Source organism: Coloeus monedula (assembly GCF_965178545.1).
Source record: "Coloeus monedula genome assembly, chromosome: 6".
Classification (NCBI taxonomy): domain Eukaryota; kingdom Metazoa; phylum Chordata; class Aves; order Passeriformes; family Corvidae; genus Coloeus; species Coloeus monedula.
In genome coordinates, this window is record NC_138786.1 from 13,598,096 (window position 1) to 13,622,110 (window position 24,015).

Below are 24,015 nucleotides of genomic sequence, written 5' to 3' on the forward strand. Positions count from 1 at the left end.
GTGTCCTTGTTTTTAAATGCCAGGCACCAGGTGTTGGAGAATATGCCCTCACGCAATGAAGTGTCTGTGACATTATTTATTTAAAAGTAGGTGATTGGAGCATGTTTCTTTCAGGGAGCACATCTCATTTTCTGGAGTGCCCCACTATGAATAACCCTGGAGCCCCTGGTTTTTTATAGGAATAGTTGAGGTGGGTACTTTTCTTTTTCTCAGACTATGATCCCCCAGGGTAAATAAAAATGAGGGCTATGTGAAAATGACTAATGTATGGTCTTTCCTTAATTCAGACTTCAGGTCCCAGTATCTTGTTCAGCATTCTTGTACAACACTTGACAGCTCCTCTCATCTTGTTGACAAGTCCTTTTTTGGGTCTGTGTGGCTTCATTTTAATGGATTTCAGACCCCAAAATATAATATATAAAGTCTTATCTATTATTTAAAAGAAACAAGTATGTACTTTCTGGAATTTGTAATGCAGATGCAGATACCAAGAAAACCCTACAAATAGGAATACATTCCTGCAGCTTAAAAACAAGCCAATGTATCCAGCCCTCAAAAATGTAGGGCAAAAGAACCTGAGCAACATTTGGTGTCATGCGTCACATAACTTCAAGAATTTAGTCTTTATCATATGTGAGCATAAATAGTTCTTCCTTATTCTTATAGGATTCTGACACTAGAGGTAACATAGTCATTTTTGGGATTGTTTGACAGAGTAGGAGAAAGAGAATGTAACAAATGCTGAGTACAAGAGTCATTGCAAATGTCTTTCCCCCCCCCGCCCCCAAGCCACCGTACTCATTTGTGACCTGTGGTTTTCCTTCTGTTTTATCAAAGCATCCCAATCCTGTGAACACCAACAGTGGCTGAGTAGAAGCACCTGTACTACAGATGATTTCCAGATAACTACAGGTGGATTCTTTTGCAGTCTCTTCTCCTGCCCTTTGTAGCCACTCTGTGTTTATCCTGTAGAAGTGGAGGGATATCATATAGGAGGAGTAGATCAGGAAAGCCGAGTTTATCCTTGGGTGTTTCTCTTATGTTTGTAGAGAGCAGTTTGAAGCAATGTAAGCTGTGATTTATGGGAGTGGGAATATGTGAGTTGCTAGGCTGATAGCAGTGCAGTGCCTGGTTTCTTTTATCAACCAGAGAAATACTTTAAAAGACTGTCTTATCCTTCATATCAGTCCTCAACATTGAGGGAGTTCAAAGCCGGTTATTCTCTTATCCTTGAAGCAAAGACAAGAGAGGTCTGGATATCGATCTTACTGATTTGGTCCACCCTTTCTCTAAAATGACTTTTTCTCTATTATCTCTTTGACAAACAGTTGTACTTTTTATCTGCAACAAGCTTAGAGCATCTCTGAGTGCCGAGGAACATGAATTCTGAGGTGCAAGGCTGCTTCCTCTTGGTTTCATAGGGAGAAAGGGTTTACATATGATTTATCTTTTGACTCCTAGTCAGCCCAGAGTAAGGAACTTATTTCATCTTTCCCTGCAGTCTGTTTCTCCCTGCAATATGGATGTAAGGTTGCTACTCAGGCGTTGCCACATTTACTGCATCCTTCAAGCTGATACAGCCAAATGTCTTTTTTCTTATACCATACAACAATATTCCTCATACAAAACACATCAGCTTTACACTTCTCCTTGATGGATAAATGTCAGGAAGAACAAATACCTCTTCATCAATTTGACCACACCTGAAGGAGGGAAGTTTAAAAGGGAAGCTCTTGTCAAAGTTGCTGCAAACCAAAGCAGAACTCATTGCCTGTTTAGATACAAAGCTAAAGTTATGGACAGAAGTTTCAAAGGTACTGAGTTCAACCTCTATTGAGCTGTTCAACCTCTGTTCAGCCCCACACTATTCTGTCTTGCATGAAATAGGGCTTATAAATTAGATGCCATGGCCACTGTTGTAGAGCATTAGTTATAAAAATCATTGCAGTTTTTTTCACTGATCACTGCTGCTGCCATAGAATTGCCGCAGTAGTTTGGACTGCTTGGGATTTTATTTGGGGATGTTTTAATGGCATCACTTTGTTACAATATCACTTTATTTTCAGAACAGCTGACCAAGTGTTCATCTGGTACAAATCAGAACAGTTCTCAGCTAAGGCAGTTTTCATCTGCAGAGCACTTGCAACGCAACTGCTCAAACATAAAAGATTGTTATGTGCAAGGTAGCATACTTTCGTCCTTTTCCATTCCTTTCTTAAAATGTAGAAATTAAACAAGACTTGTAGATCTTCTAAGAGACAGAATAAGTTACAGAAATTTACACCGGATATACCTCAGCCTTGATGATCAGAAATTCAGTTACTCAGTAACAAGTCATCAAAATAACAGTATATGGGTTTTGCTGGATGAATATGATAATCCTCCCTCCCTGCCTTCTTTCTCAGTCACCCTCTTCCCCATCCTATAAATTTTGATGTGTTTGGGTTTTTATCCACCTTTTTATATTTGGTTTTCCCTGCTAATGTTCATGTCTTCACCTACATGGTTAACCCGTCCTAGCTTCAGGTAGGAGGTGCTATTACACAGCATGTGTGAAAGGACAGAAGACACACAGCTCTGATCTATCAGTTCTTGACTGTTGGATCAGCCTCTGCTTTTGAAATTCTCCTTTGGTAAGGTTGAGATTGTTTAAGGGGCAATCCCCTTTGTGACAGTGTTTCCACATTTGCTGCTATGAGAAAAGGCCTTCGGCAGCATTTTATACAATTGAACATAGACATTACTGTAAGGAAGGCAATGGGTCTTGCTTCCCAGAGCAGCCTGGAAAAACTGCCTTAAACCTCCTTGTGGAAAGCACAGAGTTAAGACTGCTGTTGTGTGTAATATTTCAAATCATGAAGTCGTTAATGCAATTCATCCCAAGTTCTGTATTGGTATCTTTAATGGATGCCTAGTTTTATTTAATATTTTTAGGAGGAAGGATAGGTATACTGAAAAAAGAAGACTCTTGCCCTAGAACTCATTCATTCCTGTGTAGAAAAAAGAAATTATTTCCCTTCAGAAGACTTGATCTATGCAGTAACATGGTCACACATTTATTTTGTCACTTGGATTAAGTTTCTACAACAGGGCTATGCTCATAAGGATGTAAGTTCCTGGCATTTTTCCATTTATCAATACTGAAATATCAGTGATCAAGCGTTTACTGAACGCCATTCCTCAAATGCAGGGGCTCCTCAGCATCTTGTTGCATTCATGGAATTCATTTGTTTGCATTATCTGGCTAACTGGTTCTTTTGTATTGCCAAGGTGATGAACAGATTTGACATTTAGCTGATTACTTCACCAAAATTAAACAGAAAACAGGGCAGCCATCCAAAGTTCCTCTCAGTGTGAAACCTAATTATAAAAATGCTTTGAGCAGCAATTTCTTTTTGGATGTTAAAGTGCTTTTATTAGATTGTTCCCCTGTCATTTTAAAATTTATTGCTAGACACTTATAAATGGGGTTGCCTGCTGAAGTAGAGTTATTTTATTTTCTATATTTAAGATGAGAGGTAAAAGTGTATGGAGCAAATTTTAGGCTGAATTTGTTAGTATTTTACATCTTTCTGAATAAGAAGGAGAATAACTAGTGCTGGCTTTCACAGACCCAAAATATGTAATTTATCTTTGTGTCGAATGAAATCATTTTTTATTCACAATTCAGCAACTCCCAATTTCCAAAAACTATTACTTAGCAAATAATGAAATCAAATATATGATTTAAAAGTTGAGTACAGCCCTGTATTTTTAGGAGCTTGTATTATTAATGTAGATTTACACAATCACTGGTGATAGAAAAATCTAACCATGTACTTGTACCTGTCTTTCACAATCCATTACCTGTTCTCAAACAGCATAAAAGTAGTCTTAAGTCATTTGTCAAGGTCATCGAATAAGAGTTGGCCAAGTGAATTTTAAACAGAAAATTTAGAGCTGAAGACTGCTGAAACGATCTTAGAAGTCTTGTGAAGTATTTTTTTGAATGTCTTGGAATATGTTTAACTTTTTATACTGCCTGTTGTTATTAACATCCTTTGGACCCCAGACAAGGTGTGATCTGGGGAGATTTCAAGGTGACAAAATTGTGGGATTTTGCATATGATATTGTCTAGCACACTTTGGGTACTAAATCATCTTGTGAGGACATAGATTAATTCTTGACACTGAGATCTATTAATATACCTTGAAGCCCAGTGAATTATGTGAATCTGCTGTTTCAAGCTGTAGAATTCTGCCATAACTAGGAGGAAATATTTTGCTGTAGGTAGATTAATGTTGAAAGCTTGTCAAGAAAAAGTTTAATGTTGAAAATTTATTCTTTCTATTTTTGCCAGTACCGGAGCTTCTACAATAAATACCATTTGTGATCTGAGGAAAAATAGAGATATAATTTCTTCTATATTTATCTGTGTTATTAGAGTTTCAATGATATAGTCTATTCCCTATTAAAAACTGCATCCCAGTGAATAATCTCACAGAGGGTAATTTTTACTCCCATCTGAGAGCTTTTCTCGTAAAATAGAGTAACTGTCAGTGCTTATCAAATAATTTAATTCATGCCCTTTGCAGGATAAGTAATTGAGATAACTTAACATTCTGTATTAATAAATTTAAACAATGAGAATAAGAGATTTGCTAAATACCATTTTATGAAGATAATGGATAGATTTTAACATGGATGTTCTGAGGAAGCTTTGAGTTGACAGAGAACACAGTCTGAACAACAGAGCTAAGAAAGAGTCTAAGTGGTCGTACAACACAAATGTGGGTTTGGCTTTTGTTTGAGTGTAGAAGTGTATTTCAGTACTAATCCTTCTCAACTCCTCTTTGTATCTGTAAAGTGTCCAGAGCTGGGGGTGTTTAGCCTGGAGAAAAGGGGGCTCAGGGGAGACCTTATCACTTTCTACAACTGCCTAGAAGGAGGGTGGAGCAAGGTTGGAGGCGGCCTCTTCTCCCAGACAGCCAGTGACAGGACAAGAGGAAATGGCCTCAAGCTGCACCAGGGAAGGTTCAGGCTGGGCATCAGGAAGAATTTCTTCATGAAAAGGATTGTCATGCATTAGAATGCATTGCCCAGGGAGGTGGTGGTGTCACCATCCCTGGAAGTGTTCAAGAGATGACTGGACATGGCACTTAGTGCCATGGTCTAGTTGACAGGGTGGTGTTCGGTCACAGGCTGGACTTGATGATCTTGGAGGTCTTTTGCATCCTAAATGATTCTGTGTTCTAACTACTTGCTTGTCAACGTGATAAATTATTCAGGGCTATGTTAAATAGGGAGAAACACATTGCTGCTAATTTGAAATTTCACAGATTATGCCTCTGTGCACGGAGAACGTTCCATTCCTGCACTTGGTTGCTAACAATGATCCCAAAGGATGTGCTCTGTTGCTGCCTTTCATTGTGTCAGTGAGTCTCCTGTAATCTAATCAATATGTGCGTAAAAGATCTATGTGCCTGAACTGTGTAAGAACACTTCAAACACTCTAAAATCATAAACCTAAGTCATTTCTCATTTTTCTGTTTCCCTTTGAAGTAAGCAAGGGATATGTGGACCTGGCTTTAATTTAAGTGCTCTGCAAGCTCATCAGGAACATTTTGGCTAGGGTCATCTTAATAGTATTCTTTTCAATCCTGTGTTTGCTTTGGGACAATTTCAGGGAAAAGTGTCAAGTGTACCTGTTTAGAGCTTAGTGCATACTCAGGTTCAAGTCTTGTGGAAGACCTCAAATGAGGCATAGTAGCAATTAAATGCATTTGCTTATCAGAGCTTATTTTTGGATTCATTTTTAAATTAGGATGTCTGTCAGAAAAGATTTTGTTTGACCAAAATTGATTTCATGGAAACATTAAGGAAGAAGGAACTGCAAGGCTTTTGGCAGGTCCACAAACTCATGTGCTAAACTCATTTGTATTTGCTAAACTGAAGCTTCCTGCATCACAAAGGCCACCAAGCTTAGGTTATTTTTGAAAATAAGTTGAGTAGTTTAGTCACCGCTGAGAAAAGACAACTGGAAAACCATCTTTGGTTGCAAAAGTGCTTCCTACAGTATTTCTAACTTCTACCTATTGTTATTTCATAGGTTGATGGGATACTGTGCCTGGCTGACATCCTCACTGATAACAGCCATTCTGAAGCTACTCATGCAGAAGCAGCTGCAGTAATAGCCCAGATCACATCTCCACACCTCACGTTCACTCAGCATCTCAGCAGCTTTCTGGAAAATATGGAAGAAATTGTGACAGCACTTGTCAGTAAGTTTTCTGCAGGACTTCTGAGTTCAGTTAAAAAAACAGAGCAGGACTCTTTCATCAGAAATATTCCCTAAATAAGGTTTACCATACTTCCCTTAACAGACAAAATAACAATTTTAAATTTTGAAACAGAGAATTCTTAAATTGTATAATATTTTTTACGCCAGTCCACATTTGAATAGAATTTATGCATATTTGTAAAAATAATATCTGTGTGAAAATCTACCTTAAGAGCCTCAGGAAAGAAAGACTCAGCAAAGCATTCTCTTGTCTGATGTTTGTCTGTAAAAGAGCAATATTAAGAGCTGCTAACCTTCATGCCTGTTCTATTTTCCAAATTTGCTAGAACTCAAGCTCACCACTACATCTGAATTTGTATGATAATTCAGAGGAAAAGTAGTGTGTCGTATAATTTATAGGTATTGTTAAAAAGAAATAAAAGATCTGTCTTTCTTGTCTAGGCCTCTGATCCATGGTAAAAAGAGACAAAGGTAACAGCAAGATTTTTCTTAACCTGGGTCAGTGAGGATACTTTAGAAAAACAAGATGACATTTCTCATTACTTTATAAAGAGAGTAATATCTTATTTCTGGCACTGTGCTCCCTCCCTCTCAAATACCAGAAGCTTTCATTCAAGCATTCTCTTCTCTCTAGTTTGGAAATTCAGTTTCCCAGAGCTCCACGTCAGAATTTACTGTTTGGGTTTTCTAGTTTGATTTCTCATGTATAATGGATCAGTACATTGGGATGTTTTTCTAGTGAGCCCAGTGGTTACAGTTAGACTGCAGCATTTCAATTTGAATGCATGTTTTTGTGTTTGGGGTTTTTCTTTTTTTAAAGAAGAAAAAAAGAGTAGTACCAGTGTTTGAGGATTCTGCAGTGGCTGGGAATTATCTGAGATGTATTTAGGAATTCTTCAATAGGCCCAAAGAGAACTAGTGATGCAAAAATCAAGGGAACAATTTATTCCTGATGTCTGGCAACAAATGGAGAAGCTTGTGCCGTGACACTGCCCTGAATCCAGCGGCTGAAACTAACCTGTGCTGAGCTTCATTCTGTTGTAGCTAGAGGCATCTGTCCTGATTTGTTTCAGATGATTTTCTGGGTTATTATAGTGTACCAGAGCCAAGGGCCTATCTGAACAGCCTATCCAGAAGGCATTAGCTGGTGGATCATTTCCTCAATTGTTGCTGTTTAAGTTCCACAGGAATTTTAGTGGTATATATTCTGCCCAAGAAATGTAAGCATTAAAAATGGAACACGTATAACTTTGCAAGAGCCATTTCAGTAATCACACACCAGTTTCTTGTAATATTTATTACTCAGTAATTGAATTACTGTAATATCTTCAATTTTTAAACCATGCAGAAATCCCATTACCAGGTGATTCACATCTTAGTTAAAGTACATATGTACAAGAGATTAAAAGGTAGCTGTCTCTTCAGCACTTCTTATTGAAGTTGAAAAATATGCAGGATGATTTTTGACTACAGAGAATTAGATTTAGAGATAGGCAACATGTATATGTACCTTTCTCTAAAGAAGAGGATGTATAACAGAATTATTCTCTTATGGAGCATTTACTGTTATCTTTCTGCCTCCTGTATTTAAAGCTTTATTTTGAACAACATGCAGTGAAATATTCCCAGTAGAATGGTATATTAGGTAGAGCATATAATTCATTAGAGGTTGTAGTAAAGTGGGTGTTGGTCTCTTCTTCCAAATAACAGGTGATAGAACAACTGTAAATGGCCTCAAGTTGTGCCAGGGGAGTTTTAGATTGGATATTAGGAAAAATTACTTCATGGAAAGGGTTGTTAAGTGCTGGGAAATGCTGCCCAGGGAAGTGGTTGAGTCGCCATCCCTGGAGGTATTTAAAAGCTGTGCAGATGTGGCACTTGGGGACATGGTTTAGTGGTGGACTTGGCAGTGATGGGTTTGGTTGGAGCCGATGATCTTAGAAGTCTTTTTCCACCCTAAACCACTCTATGATGTTACATAATTTAAAAAAAAATCAACTTTATTTTTTGTTTCCTCTTTATCTCGATGTTTATGAACTTGATATTTGCTAATAAGATCACTATTGCAAGCTGCAGATGCTTAAATATTGCCTTTAAATGCTGCAATGAAAGAATGACTTTTATTCAGTTTATTTTCTGCATTCCTAGAACTGTGCCAAGAAGCCTCATCAGGTGAAGTTTTCCTGCTGGCTTCAGCAGCTCTTGCCAATATTACTTTCTTTGATACCATGGCTTGTGAAATATTGCTTCAGTTAAATGCAATGAAGATTCTCCTAGCAGCATGTTCCGACAAACGCATAGTGGATACTCCATATTCTCGGGATCAGGTGAGGAATTTCTCAGCAAGCCCCTGTCACATTTGTGTAAAAGCCAACAGATTTCAGCACTGTGTCTGTTTTGGCATAGTCAGACCTAAGTTTCTTTCATGTATTCCTTTCTTGGTTCTTTTCAATATATGCCTCTTTCTTTATCTGCTTCAGCTCCTTCCTTGATTTTGGTTTCTTGTGTTTTTGTTTTTAATGAGCACTACAAAATATGACAACTTTAATGTGATTTCAAAAAAAAAAAAAAAAAAAGGTGCAGTTTCATACATCTAAGATAGTCAATTTTTTTTTTCCATCATGAATTTGGCCAAACAGTGAAACAGAGACCCAGAGAGGTGGTCGATCTGTCTTTGGAGTGGTTCAAAACTTGACCGGATGGAGCTTTGAGGCAAAGTTATATATGGAGCCTAAATAAACGGTTGTCAGCTCAAAGAAGAACTAGCTCCAAAAGCTGAATAAGGATCTGATCCCCAGCCCATTGACGTCGGTGGGCTTTGGACCAAGTCCTCACTGCCTGGTAGATGGTTTGAAAATTTTTATTGGCAAATACTGCTAATGTACTTTTGCCCTTCTCTTTCCTTCTCACCATTATTTTAATTTTTTTTTTTTGTAAAGGGACACAGAATACTTATGGTCTATGGTAATGCACGGATGAAATCAGAGGGAATTCCTTTGCTCCTCTCAGGAACTCCTATGCAATGGGGTGCTGCAGAGGCACTGCTTATTTGGCATCTCAGAGATTAATTTTGCCTCAGCAGAGTAATGTGCATGAGGCCTGAGGGTTCCAGCAGTCACTGCTGAGGGATGGAGGTTGGTACTCAGCTCCCTTAATCTACTTCTGTTCAAGAGACCTTGTGATTGTAACTAAAAGTCCATCATTCAGGCCTCACAACCTTCCCCTTCACACCTCTGAAGTAGCCAAGAGATGAATTGTGGTAGATTTAGGATCTGCACTGTCAAAGAAGGCTTTGTTCACCCTTAACCAGGAGCTTGGCCTTGGAGATTAAGGCACAGTGGACCCTAGAAACTGATTATTGGTGTTCTACAGGGGTTACTAGGTAACCTAGCTCATATTAATAACACTTACTAGCTTTTCAGCTCAGGACAGTGCATAAAAAGATAGAATTAAGCCATAATTACTGTGCTGCTCTTTGGGCAAAGTCAAGGATACCAGCTGTGGTGTTGACATGGCTGTGTACTATTACATATGTAGCATTCTTCAAGTCCTTTTTGTTTTATTCCTCCCGTATGCTCTCATAGTTTTGATTTCCTTATTTCTTTATACCCTCATCTGAATTCTGCTGTCACCTGTGAGTTTGCAGTTTGCTGTGAGGGTAGCACACCAAGCACCTTCTTTTTATGAGGCAGGCAGACATTGAAAGAAATAGCTATGACTTTTTTTAGGTGACAGACTAGTTCCAGGCCTTTTACAACCTACAAGCTGCAAGTTCATCTCACTAGCTGGATGAACAGCAAACTGAATGGCATCCTTCCAAGAACTGATGAGATTTCATCCCCCATAACCCCTCACCTTCCATCTCAGAATGAAAAATTAGAGCAGAAAGGGTGATATTCTCTGTGGTGTGCTGCAGGAAGCTTCTGAGCCGACTCCTTGGCTCCTGCAGCAATGGAAAGTATAAAATCCTACCTTGGGGTCTTCTTTTATTGAGCACTGAATGTCCAGGTGGGATCTGAGTGCTGCTCATCTTGTCTTTTAAGAGCTACCAGTCAAGAAGTTTTGGTAATGTGGAAGTCTTCCTTCAAATTCCTGAACAAGTGTGTGTTTGACTAAATTGCTCAGTCATGTATTTGGGGGTGGGGGCGGTATCTGCCAATTCTGGCAGTTTTATGGAATACATTGTCTTTTAAATTACTCTGTGCCTAGTTGCAATGAGGAAAATACTCTCAGCTGAAAAGAAAAAAACCAGTACAATACTATATTTTATAAGGGTATCATAAATTGCCATTTTGGTTTTTGATTGTACATCCTTTTAGGCAACTAATGTAGTCAATATCTTTTCCCAGTATATATAGTATTATGTCCCAGGCAGTAGACATTTGCCTAGGGAGATGTACATTAAGGATGAGTAGGTTTGAAAATTTTTTGATTCAAGATTTTATTTTGGAATATGCAAAAAATGTGAAATGTATTTTCATGGACTAATGCCCATTCTGAATGATCAAGTCATCCTGACCAGTCAAACAGATGATTTGGAATTGAGTTATACTAGATGTTGAAACCATTAAACGAATTAAGAAGATTCATAGCAGATATAACAAAATATTATCTGAATTATAAAATTGTATAAAAGAGCTCCTCAAACTTAAATGCTATGTTTTTCATACAAAACTTTAATTGAATTAACACAGCTACTTATAGAAAACCACCTAATATTTCTAACTATATTACTACTTTAGCATTAATGCTGATTTAAGAAAGTTTAATTTGCTAGACTGAAGTGTGCTTTACTCTGCAAGCCAAAAATGGGAGAAAGACAGCTGAAATGCAGGGAAGGAACAGTGAACTTTGTTTTCCTTTGTGCCATTTTATCTCATCTTAAATTCACACTATGTCCTTCTATACAGGACATAGAATTATTATTAATTACCATCCTCTGTGATGGTACAAATAAATAACAGTCTTCCCAGGAGCTGGATGTTGGATACATTGTGTGTTGTCTGCAAGAAGTATTTTACTGCTCGAGCACCTTTAAAAATGTTCTGCCTTTTGACTTCTGGAAAGCTTTTTTGTGTAAATGATAACAAACATTTCCTGTCTTCACTATCTGAAAACCAAGCTACTTCTTCTTTCAGTTCCAAGGCAGTGTTAGATTAGGTCAGGAAAGAAATCTAGAACTGAGAGTTGGACTTACTGATAAACAAAATTATCGTTGTCCATTTTATAGAAGCATGTGACAGTTTCTGTAGCCAGCAACATTATGCTGAGATTCCTCAGTATTTAGCAAAAAACGTGGTATAAGTATTGTCATAAAGCAGTATTTTCCAGATTCCTTAGTTATTTTCCATATTCTTTAGTCCCCTCTTTTGGGTCAAAATGCATATGAATGTACCATGTTACTTTTCTTTCTGCAGGCAGTTATTTTCTGAAGAGGGGGTTTTTTACTTCAAAGAAGTATAAAAATATCCTATCAGAAGGGCTCATGCCTAAATTCAGCAGTGTAGTATATACATATACAGTCTTAATGGAGTTTAAGCCCTGTCAGGAGAGGGGTTTAGCCAAACCCCTTATCATTCAGGGTCTTCTTGACTTTAACCATCATCTTAGACTCTACATGGAAAAATATGAAATATGTATGTGTGGGCACAGTATGTTTATATATAATAAAACTTTTCTCTCTGCATTCCCACTTGTCTCTTCAGTGTTGTTAGTATTCTCACCTTACCTGTGAAGTTGTGGAGGTATAGCCTAACACTTTCTGATCTTCTCTTATTCAGGCAGACAAAGAATTAATGTGCAGTGAACACATTTTAAAGTGGTTATTCTTAGGTCTAAAATCAGTGAATTAAGTTTCAAAACAGTTTGAGGTGGAGAAAGGCTATTAAGTTGGAAGGAAAAAATGAAAATGGTTGCTGCTTTTTTTTTCTTTTTCTTCTGATAAATTCTTTCCTGTTTTCTTGGTATTTAGGAGATGCTGCTGGTTTTGTCATTGAGATCTTCTCTCACTTAAGATTTTAAATCCTTAATACCATTTTTCCTCTAGGTTCCACATTTTTTCTCTGCTCTTCATCTTTCCTTTCCTTATCAGGCATTTGTGGTTTTTTTTTTTACCGTCTTTCCTCACTTTTTTCCTCCTTAAATAGAGATTGTAGCGTCAAAAGGCGATTAGAGACAGTTGTTACTTTAATACAAAGAAGTTTTGCTTTTTAAATATTGTTGAACCCCAGGTAAAACACTTTGAGAATTATGTTTCTAATGAGAAGAGTATTAACAGCTCTTTTAGATTTCTTTTGAAAATCCCTGTCTGTATGAGAGAAACTTGCAGTACTATTTCTCAATGTGAGGCTCTTGAATACTGGGGAGTTTATTAACAAAGCCTTCACATACGGACAAGGTCATAAAAGGGTATCTGTACCATTTTCTTGCACAGGTCTCTGTTAATATCCAGCTCTGACATTAGTACCATGATCTCTGAGAGGCCTGGCTGTGCACTGTGCTTGGTAAACTGTACATTAAAATTGTGGGATCCTTTCCAGTATTGACTAGATCACACTGAAAAAACATGATTTAAACTAATATAACTAGAAAGAGAACAGATAAATTAAAAAAAAAAAAATTAAAAAAGCTTAAGAAATCAAGAGAAACATGAATGCCAGTAACAAATGAAAGAATGAAAATTAGGCCAAGAGTCACCTGACTATCTGAATTTTAACCACACCATTATATTATTGATATTCAAATAAGTTGCCCATGTAAGACTGTAATAATAATTTTCCTGATGTCTTTTTTTTCTTTTCAACTGGTTATCTCTTTCTTTTCGTGCACTGTTGTAACCACTGGACTCTGCCTAGCAGGCTGCTGCTCCCTGAGAGCTCAGCGAGGGTTTCTTAGGGCCGTGCAATCAGTCACACCCCCGAGTCCATTTCGGACAGCCCCTCCATCTGGGTCTGGCAGCCAGCAGAGGTGGTAAAGAAGGTAGAGAAGGGTCTCTCATGAGGGTTTGAGATGGCTTTAATCACACCTCGTCCCCACAATGTTCAGAGGTAGAGAGACCTCGTGATCTGGGTGTGGGGTGGTTTTGTCAGGGGCCCAAGGGTGGTCCCTGGGTGGGGTTGGGGTACAGGAACAAATAGGGAGAAACCGAGGGAGTGGCCAGGACTGGGGCAGGGAATAGGGGGATCATGTGAAATAGGAAAAGCAGTGGGTTAACAGATCCCCACATCACACATGTGACCAGCATAAATAAATAACAGTACTGACTGGCATTATGTGGTCAGTGTTATGGATTGTTATACTTCAGGGGTCCAGCTCTCTATCTTAAGCACTAAAATTTTTGAGACAAAATTCCTGCTTAGTTACAATTCTGCCTTTCATATTTCAGATTCTATGCGGGATAAGACAGTGTGCTCCCACTTGCAAAGCAAGGAGCTCAGTTGGAAGAATAAAATCTCTGCTCAGTTGAAGAGCTAATTTGTATTGAAAAGCTAATTTGTACTCTGGGGAGATCAGATGTCTTAGGTGCCTTTGGCTGGTTGAGCCTGTTTCAAAACATGAGAGGCTTTTCAACTCCTTGGAGGAAGTCTGAGAGATGGTTATTCTTTCCCCCCACCAGGTTTTAACCTGAAAGACAGAAAACTGTGGCCACTAACTCAATCACTCTTCTAGTTACATGCCCTGGTTTATGGGATGTGTTCTTTCACAATGTGACCCATACAGGGTGCATGTCCTATGTGCTTTTTTATAAACAAATAATGTGAGAACCTGGATATTCTGCCTATTCCTTATCTAGATTAGTCAGCAATAGGAAGTAAAGTAAATAAAAATGTAGTAAAGACATCCTTTGTTCCAAAATATAAGCTTCCTACAGCTTTAGTCCCTGTTGCTATGCCTCAGCATGCCAAGAATACAGTTCCTTGGCACAGACTCAGAATAAACCTAGACTTTGCAAGCAGATCCTGTCTCCAACCACTGTTATTATTTTATGGGGATGTTAGCTTCTTCTGCTCATCTAGGTGTATTTATTTCCTGTTTTCAGGGAGAAAAACTAAATTCCCAATCACAAATATGGCTATCAGAAACAATTGAAATTATTTTCTCTTTTTAAGCAATATAATGCCCCAGAAAATATTTCTAGAGACTTCTTAGTGAAGTTTTTTTCTCCCAGTAGATAACATCTTGAAAGGTTTTTTCTCCCTCAACTTGCTGTAATGCCTGTTCTTGATCCCTGCTATATGTACTCTCTTGCTGTCTCCCTGTGGATGGATCTTGAATTGTGATGTTCAGATGATTTTAATTTACCTTCAGAAACAGAGACTCTGTCTTGCTTCTGAGTAGTGTTCAGGTGCCACTTTGTTTCTGAAGATGGGTATCTGGAACTTTGCAGGCACACTATCATTTATGCTTATGTCATTTATTTGAGTGAATTACAAAATGCTCCTATAATATGTACAAAAATTAATATTACTTAGCAATCAATCAGCCTTAAAGGAGTAATTAACTAAGAGAATTAGCAATTCTATATTGATCTACTTTGCCACTTTATTAAATTACTTGCTAATTCTTTTTTTGAGCTTGTGTCTTTCTTTTTATGTCAGGACTGTTGATAAAAGCCTACTGAGCAGGGTACCTTTATTATCAATAAAAGTATATTAGCATCACACCTTCCACCTCTGTAGACACCCCCCTCCCACAAATGAGGTAAGAGACCCTCAATTGTGTAAGATATTGGCCCTTTAACAGGCTAAAATATGTGCTTTCATCCTCCAAATCCTATGGCATCTTTCTTCCTGAGTAGCTGGTTTCACAATAATGGGAGATACTTTCAGATCATCCTAAATCTCCCACTAAGGGAAAGTTATCAGAGAAGCCTTCTGTTTCTTAAGTATTCTTTAAGTTTAAACCCCTTTGATAGATTTACACAGGTTTACACTTTCAGTGTATCTTATTTTATAGCAAAGCATTTGTATCTAGTTTTCACTTTTGCATCAAATATTCAGTATCTCTGTGCACTGGTTGGTGAGCATTAGTTGCCATTAGTTGTTTAGAAAAGTGTTGTTATAGTGTTAGTAATTACATATTTTAGCAACAACAATTTTCAAGGTGACTGCAGTTTGAACAAAACTATTTTAAAGGTTTTTAATTAACCGTGGTTTCTCAAATTTAAATTGCTCTTGACAACTCAAATTTCTACAGTTTAGTGCAAAGTAGACTACAGAACTGAAAAGGAAGGTTCACCACTCATAAATTCAATACGTGTGAAAGTCTGAGGGAGTGGAAGGAAGCTGTGGAAATAAAAACAAATTGTAAATTATGAAATATATGTATAGAATAACCAAAGAAGATCAACACCACCAATTTTATAAAAATATATGATATTGTCATTTAAGAGAGGTATCTGTTTAATATCTGTTTACTTATTTTGCTTATAAAAATAGAGATATTAAATTAGATTTCAGACTAATTTGCAGGGCAACTGCAAGACTAAGAAGATGATGCTGTATTGACATTTGAAAAATATGAAATAATGATGCTATTTTTAAAGTTAATTTATTAAATAGCGAGATTTTTCCAAGGACCTAAAGGCACCCTTCCCCCTCAAATATGTCTTTATACTCAGTTCACCAAAAACTATTTAATGATGAACCTTCAAAGCTTCTTGATCTTAGATGTGTTTTTTTAAGTTCTGAAGGTTAACTACTTAGTCTCTTACTCTTGTGAAAAATCTTACTACTCCCAGTGAAATCTCTGCATGTTGATATTTTGCTAAGTTGGTGCCCCTTCAAAAGGTGCGAAAAGATGAGCTGGTCTGAGAATTCCTTTCCTGAGCTTTTGCATTTTCCTGTGTCTCAGTGCTCCGTGGTTCAGGTGTGTAGAGTGGAGCACGCTGTAACAGGCAGGTGTTGAGGGTGGGATGAACCCGGCAGGCCTGTTCCACTGGGTGTTTTTAGCAGTGTGACTCGTGACGCTGACCTGAATCATCCAGCTTCCCTCTGATGGCAAAGAAATGTCATAGGCCTTCCAGGACCTGAAGGGAGCTGACAGGGAAGATGGGGAAGGACTTTTTACAAGGGCATGTAGTGACAGGCCAAGGGAGAATGGCTTCAAACTGAAACAGAGTAGGTTTAGATTAGATAGTGGGAAGAAATTCTTTGCTGTGAGGGTGGTGAGGCACTGGAACAGGTTGCCCAGAGAAATTGTGGATGTCCCATTTCTGGAAGTGCCTGAAGCCAGGCTGAATAGAGCTCTGAGCTACCTGATCAAGTGGGAAGTGTCTCTACCTATGACAGTGATTGGAATTAGATGATCTTTAAGGTCCCTTCCAACCCAAGCAATTCTATGTTTCTATGCTGATTATTTGTTGATCAAGTCTATTTTTCTGTGGTCTTCGTTAGTACAGTGGATTTAGGGCTGCCAGCTCACAGAGAAAACTGCAGCAACCAGGTTTATCACACTGCTGTGTTTTAGAGAGGCACCTGCAATTCTTGATGGATTTGGATGGCAGGGAAAGGAGTGTGGACCAGCCTGGGTCAGTCCATCAGACAGCACTGCTAAAACACAGATACTGGAAATGCATGGATCAAGATCCACCTCCAAAGCAAATCTGACTAGCAGAGATACAGATGCTGAGGTAGGGAATTATGCTGGATTCCCTGAACAAATTTGCTTAATAGCAAATCTCAGAGGTTAAGACATCATTAGGGAACTGGAATTAGTGGGTGGTTTCAGCACATTCCTTCTGCATGGTAGGATGGCACTGGCAGATGACCAGGGCTCACATGTCCTGCCTTCAGGATATCCTTCTTCTTATACTTTGAGTTGACCACAAGTTCATTGCATGGCTTAGGAATACAGAAAAATTGCAAGAATCATAAATTGTGTCAGGTGCCAGTGCTTTGTAATCATGGAGTGTGCTCTTTTACAGGATCAATTGCTTGAGCAAGTAATGAAATTGATATTAAAAATTGAGATTGAACAGTAGAGATTCCATGTTAGATGTCTTCAAGTCTTTCAATTATTTCAAAGTTATTTCAGTTCTAAAAGAGGTTTTAGTATCTTTTTTTTCCCCAGTAATTTTCAACTATGAAATGAGGCTTAGGCAGTCACTTTTATCTGTATCTGTTTGTGTGCTCCATGTCTCACAATAACATCTGAACTGGTTTGCTGATTCAACAGGACTTTGTAGTTATTTTTGAGACTGCCTAAGGCTTTATAAAATTTGGAGCCAGATAATGGGAAGAGAGTGTAAGATAAAGATTGCACTGTAAGTCTGGGTATCATTAGACAAAAACCCCCTAAAAATCTACATCTAGAGATGTAGGGAGACATGCTACTGGAAAAATCTACTTATGTTTTTTGGTAAACTCTAAATCCAAAAGAGATGAGATTTCATTAATACCAGTACTCAGGGACGTGTTACTTTCTGAAATCAAGTCTACATTTGTTTGGGTTTTCCTCTAGAGTGTTTACCTTTAGTAGGAAACTTCCTTGAACTTTGGTTTGTATTACAGAGGAAATTTTCATGTAAGTTGCATGAACTTTAAAATAGGAAAGCATAAGGGAAATAGAGCATTCAAAGTCAACTCTTTATTCTGCTTGCCTATTATACCTTTACATTATCCTATTTTGTTACATTGTTTATATCACAGGAGAATGAATTTTCTTGGGAAAAGAAAAATCTATCCATATGGAGTGAGCTAATCCATGGCTTAACTAGCATTTGAGTCCTACTAAGATTTTAAAAGATAATATAGGTAGAACCTGATGGTCATTGATCATAAGGGTCTTTTTTACACCCCTCTGAAGAAGGTTGCATACAAACCTATTAGGGTAGTCCATAAACCTTGCAAAATATGGGGGCCACATAATCAACACAAAGGAAGTACAGCTATAACCTCAAATAATTTTTTGGTGTCAAAAGATGCACACAAACTATTTTTATGTATGAAAATACTTATTAGACAAAATAAGTTGAAGCAGTGGAATAATTGGCATGTATTCAAATTGTGGTTAATTGAATTCTTCATCTGTGGCTTAGAGAGCCACATGGGGTACAGATTCTGCACAGAGGAAGCAATTTTCATTAACGGGATATAATTTAGAATGAGAAAACATATACACTCTGCCTGCAACACAGTTAATAATTAATATGGAATAAATACATAGACATACACTGAGTTACCATATTTCTACCTGTCACTCTAGAGTTTCAGCAACTCATTTGCATGCTAAGTAAGTATATTTATTCAGAGAGATGACACTGTAACACTGCCTTCCAGAGTGGAAGACCTTTATGTCACAGCATCGGAAATGAGTCATCCTTGTTTTTAAAATGGCAAAGTGAGATCAGAATGATGATTTGATCTCATGCCTCCTTAGATCTAAGTTAGCTGGTTTCTGAACTGACACTGCACTGTTAAAAAGTTGATAACCATTTCCAAAACTGACCATTATTTTTGAGGCTGGTCAGTTTTCCTGAATTAGATTAGAGAAAATTTAAAACCTCTTAAGAAAGGATATTGTTTTCTGTTTTGCATTCTGGCCATCTCTAGCATTTATTATTTGGTCTCTCACATATACTGTTAATATTGAGATGTGTCTGCATGCAAAAAGCAAACTATTTGAAGGATAAAGAAGAATGTCTTGCCAGATGTGTGAGAAAGTATGTGATATCAATGAAGGGAATGGGGGACTGAAAGCCAACGGCACCACAGGGTCCAGGCTCTGTCAGTGGCTTGTTGCATCACTTTAAGCAAGTTGATTTACACCTAACCTCAAAAACAGTTAAAGCTATTTGGGATAAGAAATTCTGTAAACCAAGATCTCAGAATGTGCTTGTGCACATATCAACACAGAATGTGTTGGTACAAGCCTGACCATGGTCTTTACCTCTGGAAAGGTATAAACAGATTTTTAAGTCCAGTTCCTTTTGTGATAGTGCCTTGACATGCACACCTTTCTTGACTTCAACAAAACTGAAAAATATTCCTTAAATATTCCCTTGAATCAAAGCTCAAAACTCCAGATCTCTTGTGAGGATTCTTAGCATTTCACCTGAACTGATTCAGCTCAATAACAGCACTCCCAGATGTTTGCCATATTTCTGCCATATTTATTTTATGAACCACAATGATATTTAATATTACTGAATTGTAGGACTAGACTTCATATTTCCTTCTCTTTTTAACAACAGGTGGTAACAATATTGGCAAACATGTCTGTGTTGGACCAGTGTGCTTCAGAAATCGTTCAAGGAAATGGTATGTATTTTAGCTGAATTATATTTTTTTAATTTATTTTTGGAGAGTCTGAGTAGAGCAGAATGTAGGACTTACAAGGTAAAAGAGAAAGGCTTCACTAATAAAGCTTAATTTTACATCCTATCTCAGCTGGATATTGCACATTGCTGCAGGGTGCAAAATGAGTCCTGGGGGTGGTTCTACATAACAAATAAAATGCCACTGTTTTAGAAAACTTTGCATTTGTGACCACATTGCTGGTGTTCTGTGTGTGTGACTTACTCCTAGATGCAAACCTAAGTAGTAAAAAAGGTTTCAACAACCTTTACTGTGGTAATTACACAATGTGGCAATTCTTACAAGCTGCAGGTCATCACCTGATGCTGAGCCATGCATACCTGCATTTTGTGTCACTTCTTTCACAGGTGTTCAGAAGCATTACGTACTTATTACTGTACAGCAATTGCCAGTTTTTTCCTCACACTTCTTTGAATACCACATTATGCAAAATTCACTATGTTGAAGAAATCCTGGGTGTTACTGGCACACCAGAAGTCCGAAAAGTTAATAATTCTGTGAATGAAATAGAGGAAGATGTAAATGCTGTATTAATACACCTACCAGCAAATTCAAGGCCAAGCAATATAGTAAGACAGGTGCCTTTGTTTTTTTTTTTTTGGTGGGAAACATTAAATTACAGTGAAAATTCATATATATTGCTTTGCTAGGCCTAACTCATGCTAGGCACTGCAGTGGATTGTCAGGGACAATGACACCAAGTAAAATTGCTGTATAGACGTCATCATGGAAGTTCACAAGAGGCATTTGCCCCCTGGCTTTTGAGAGGGTTTGACATTCATTCTGTGTGTGAAGTCTTTTTTGTGTCTGCCTAATGTTATAATAAGCAGGTGCTAGTCAGAAGTGGCATTCTGAGAATGGTCTTTGAATGCTGGAGAATTTAGATACTTTCTTCTCAACTCTGACTTTTTTGTATGCTGATTGATTATTATCTAGCTGCATGGTTCTGATGATAATTCTCTGAATTATTTATGCAAATGTTCTAACAGTTAAAAATCCTCTGATGCTACCTGAAGTAATCTGAATGCCTAATAGCATATGGAGTCTAATAGCACATAATTGTCTTTACACTTAAAATAATCTAGAAAAGAGAAGTCTTTTTTTTTTTTTTTTTTTTTTTGTGGTACTACTAGAAGAGTACCAACTCCTGCAGGCAACAATAAGTTAGTGAAGCCACTTTGACATGGATGACATTGTCTCTTCTGGAGTGAAGAGTTAGTCATACAGTAAACTTCAAGAAACAGATGTAATCATTCCCTTCATTAAAGGATTCCTCATTCTGAAATACCCTGAAACAGTTTGAAAAGGCAACTTTTAAAGGCTTGCTTAAAAATATGTAAACAAACAAAAAAGAATTACTTTCATTGAGACTGAAACTTCATTTAGAAAGCTGAAATATGCCATTACAGGTTTTTCAGGTAGCAATTCCCTTCAGGTTAATTTAGAAGAAAATAAGGAATTGCATTTAGTTGACCAAAATAAATTTGTGAAATTTAAAATACCAACTTTTAGAGGGGGAAAGAGTTAGTGCATTTTCTAGTTCCAGAAGTTCTGTAGCTTCCTAGTGGAGAGAAACTTATGCACAGATCAGATGTGCCTGAGTGCTGATGTTCAAATTGCTGCCTTCCTTTTTGTATTCTCCATGCCCTACCTGGACAGTGACTGGTCTGTATTAACCCAGCTTTCCTTTTCCCTTTAATGCACTGAGTTTTTTTGTTGCAGAGAGGATAACGATGGCTCTTGTGTTCTTTTAGGTGTTCAGCTTTTAATGGAAATGCTCTTTGAAAAGTCCTCCTCAGGAAATCCAGCTGAAGTTGCCGCTTGTGAGCGAGTCCAGCAGAAATCTGCAGTGACTCTGGCACGGCTCAGCCGAGATCCCGAGGTGGCAGATGCAGCCATAAAACTCAGCTGTAAGGATGTGTCTTCTGCTTAATGGCACTGAAAAAGGGAGGAACTGCCAGTCATGGAGAAGCTCTTTTTAATTTTTAGCCTCACTTGGTAAACTTTATGAAAGATATTCCCTATGGAGTCTGTCCAGAGAATGACTGAGGAGATGGAGCTAAATGAACCTCTGGCTCATTTCCCAGAGGAACCTGAGGTGCAGCATCCACTCAACACGTAGCTGTGCCTTACTGTGCTGACTGACTCTGCTGCCTCCTCCACTCCTTTATGTAAACCCTTGTGCAGGGTCTGTCAGGGCACAGAAAACCAGGACCCCAGCAGGTCCAGATGTGATGAATCCAACGGGAGGGAAAGTGTTCTTTGGGTAGGAGTTTTTTTAAGGGTGCATTGGAGGATAAGTAGGGAAGAAAATGGAGTTACAATTTCCACTCTGAGAGAGCAGTAGCAAGTAAACCCAATTTATTTGTTTATGCTTTACAACTATTAATTATCACTGCTCTGAACTGCATAGCTCCATGGAAAGTCCCTTAAGTATTTGCATATCATCTTTGCATTAGAGATCATATCTACTAAAAAAAGATAAATATGATGCATCTAAAAAATTCTCAAAATAAGAAGTTGTTTTTCTAAATTATTTCTCCTGACACTCTTTTGTGCACTCAGGTATTCCTCGCCTGATTAAACTTTGCAGATCACCAACAGAAAGAAATAACAGTGATTCTGTTTTAGTGGCATGTCTGGTATGTACATTTTAGTGTTTCTTTCATGCTTATACTGGAAAATTAAGAAAAAAAAAATCCCTATAGGTTTCAAAATGCATAAGTATTGCAGAAATGTTTTAAATTCATGTCAGGCTCTCCTGCTTTTCCCCTTAAGCATAATCCTGTACACTGTCAATTATTCATCATCTGATTGAAGATTTAACACATAAGGAAAAATGGCTTCATCTTCACATTATTGGGCACCAAAGAATTTCACTGGGACACTTTGGAATTTAAGGATGCATTAATTCCTAAATTCCATTCTGTGATGGTTCTATGTTTGTTGAAATTAGCCTTGAGTCATGGGGGTAGCAGCCCTTTATCCACACTCCCACATATATATGAAAATATCTATGTAAAGCATCCAAAAAGGGGGAAAAGTATTTCTTGCTTCCACTCCAATTTTTTGTTCTATTAGTGTCTCCAAGACAATGTAGTGCCCAGTCAAGGAGTGGGCAACAGAAGAGTAACATTTTCTCTGCTGAGGAGAAAGATCCCTGCTGCTGGCCCTGCACTGCATGGACTGTGAGCCAAATGCCAGAGCTGAATGATTTCACTGAGCATTCTGTGAAAGGGCCCTGGGAACATGAGTGATCTAGGGTTAGGACACAAGCTCTGATGGATGAAGACTGAAGAATATTGTTTGACAGTGCTTTATGTTATTAATGTTGTTTTAAATGTAAAAGTAAAGCTCAGTTATTGCAGCTTGTTCGTTTAAAGAGGTCTCATTCAGGATGAAGGAAGTATAAATGTGAGCATTGAAAAAGCTGTGATTATTCTTCCTACATGCCAAGAAGACTTGTTAACCTTGTATGGTTAGAGCAGAGACCACAGAGTAATGGCAGCAAACCAGACTATGATTTTTCTGTCTCACTGAAGTTTTTGCTGCACATTCCTTGAATCCATGCCTATTGCTTGAGACGTTACCTACCTCCCTGTCTCAGCAATTCTGCTTCTCCTGATATTTTAGCAACTGCCTGAAGACATTTTCTGATAAAAATGTGGCAAAAATATTGTCCTTGACACATAAGATGCTTCAAGTTCTGACAGATATTCTTACTGGTGTCTGAGGGCTTGTACTGTGCTCAGAGCTGCTGCTTAGGTCTAGAAGTAATGTGCCCCAAAATAATTGTCATTTAATAACTTTGCTTGAGGGAAGTTTTATCTGACAGATGAAGACAGTAACGAGAGATTACCCAGGTAGCAGAATTCATAGACCTGCACAGTTCAGTTTTGAGTTCTGCCTATGATTTAGATATGGCTGTTGTGGACTCCTGCAAAGAAGGCTTTGCCAAACCTGTCTGCATGGCAATGATGCTGTTTTGTTTTTCTAGGCAGCCTTGCGGAGACTGGCAGTTATGAGTCCTGGTGGACTGGAAGATTCAGACTTTCAGCAGCTGGTAAAGCCCAGACTTGTGGATTCTTTTCTGCTATGCACAAATATGGAAGAGAGCTTTGTATAAATGGGAGCCAAAAACCTGTGAACAATATAGGATGATAGGTATACAGTTAGCTAACACATGCACAATTTTATTTTGTTTTAGTCCTATTGTTATTTATGACTTATTTATTCTAAACCCATGAACATGTGGTTTGTAGGAGCAAAGGAACAGAATAAGAAAACTTGTTTCAGTGGTTTGCAAAGGTAATTTTTTATTTTCCTGCCAAGACACACCAGACCTTATCATTGCCATCAAACAAAATGTTTTGTTTAATATAGTTGAATTAAGGTAATGAAGCCAATAATTTGTTGCT

General features: G+C 37.9%; 1 protein-coding gene across 1 annotated transcript in view; it reads left to right on the top strand.

The window, feature by feature from the left end:
• Nucleotides 1-23,723, top strand: part of INSC (INSC spindle orientation adaptor protein) — a gene marked incomplete at its 3' end in the record, with an annotated part of 87,280 nt that extends 63,557 nt beyond the window's left edge. The window contains exons 7-12 of the mRNA XM_082284347.1: nucleotides 6,090-6,261; nucleotides 8,430-8,608; nucleotides 19,474-19,540; nucleotides 21,352-21,507; nucleotides 22,163-22,239; nucleotides 23,595-23,723. Of these exons, the coding sequence (XP_082140473.1) occupies nucleotides 6,090-6,261; nucleotides 8,430-8,608; nucleotides 19,474-19,540; nucleotides 21,352-21,507; nucleotides 22,163-22,239; nucleotides 23,595-23,723 (780 nt within the window). The remainder of the gene's footprint in view (nucleotides 1-6,089; nucleotides 6,262-8,429; nucleotides 8,609-19,473; nucleotides 19,541-21,351; nucleotides 21,508-22,162; nucleotides 22,240-23,594) is intronic.
• Nucleotides 23,724-24,015: the final 292 nt, after the last annotated feature.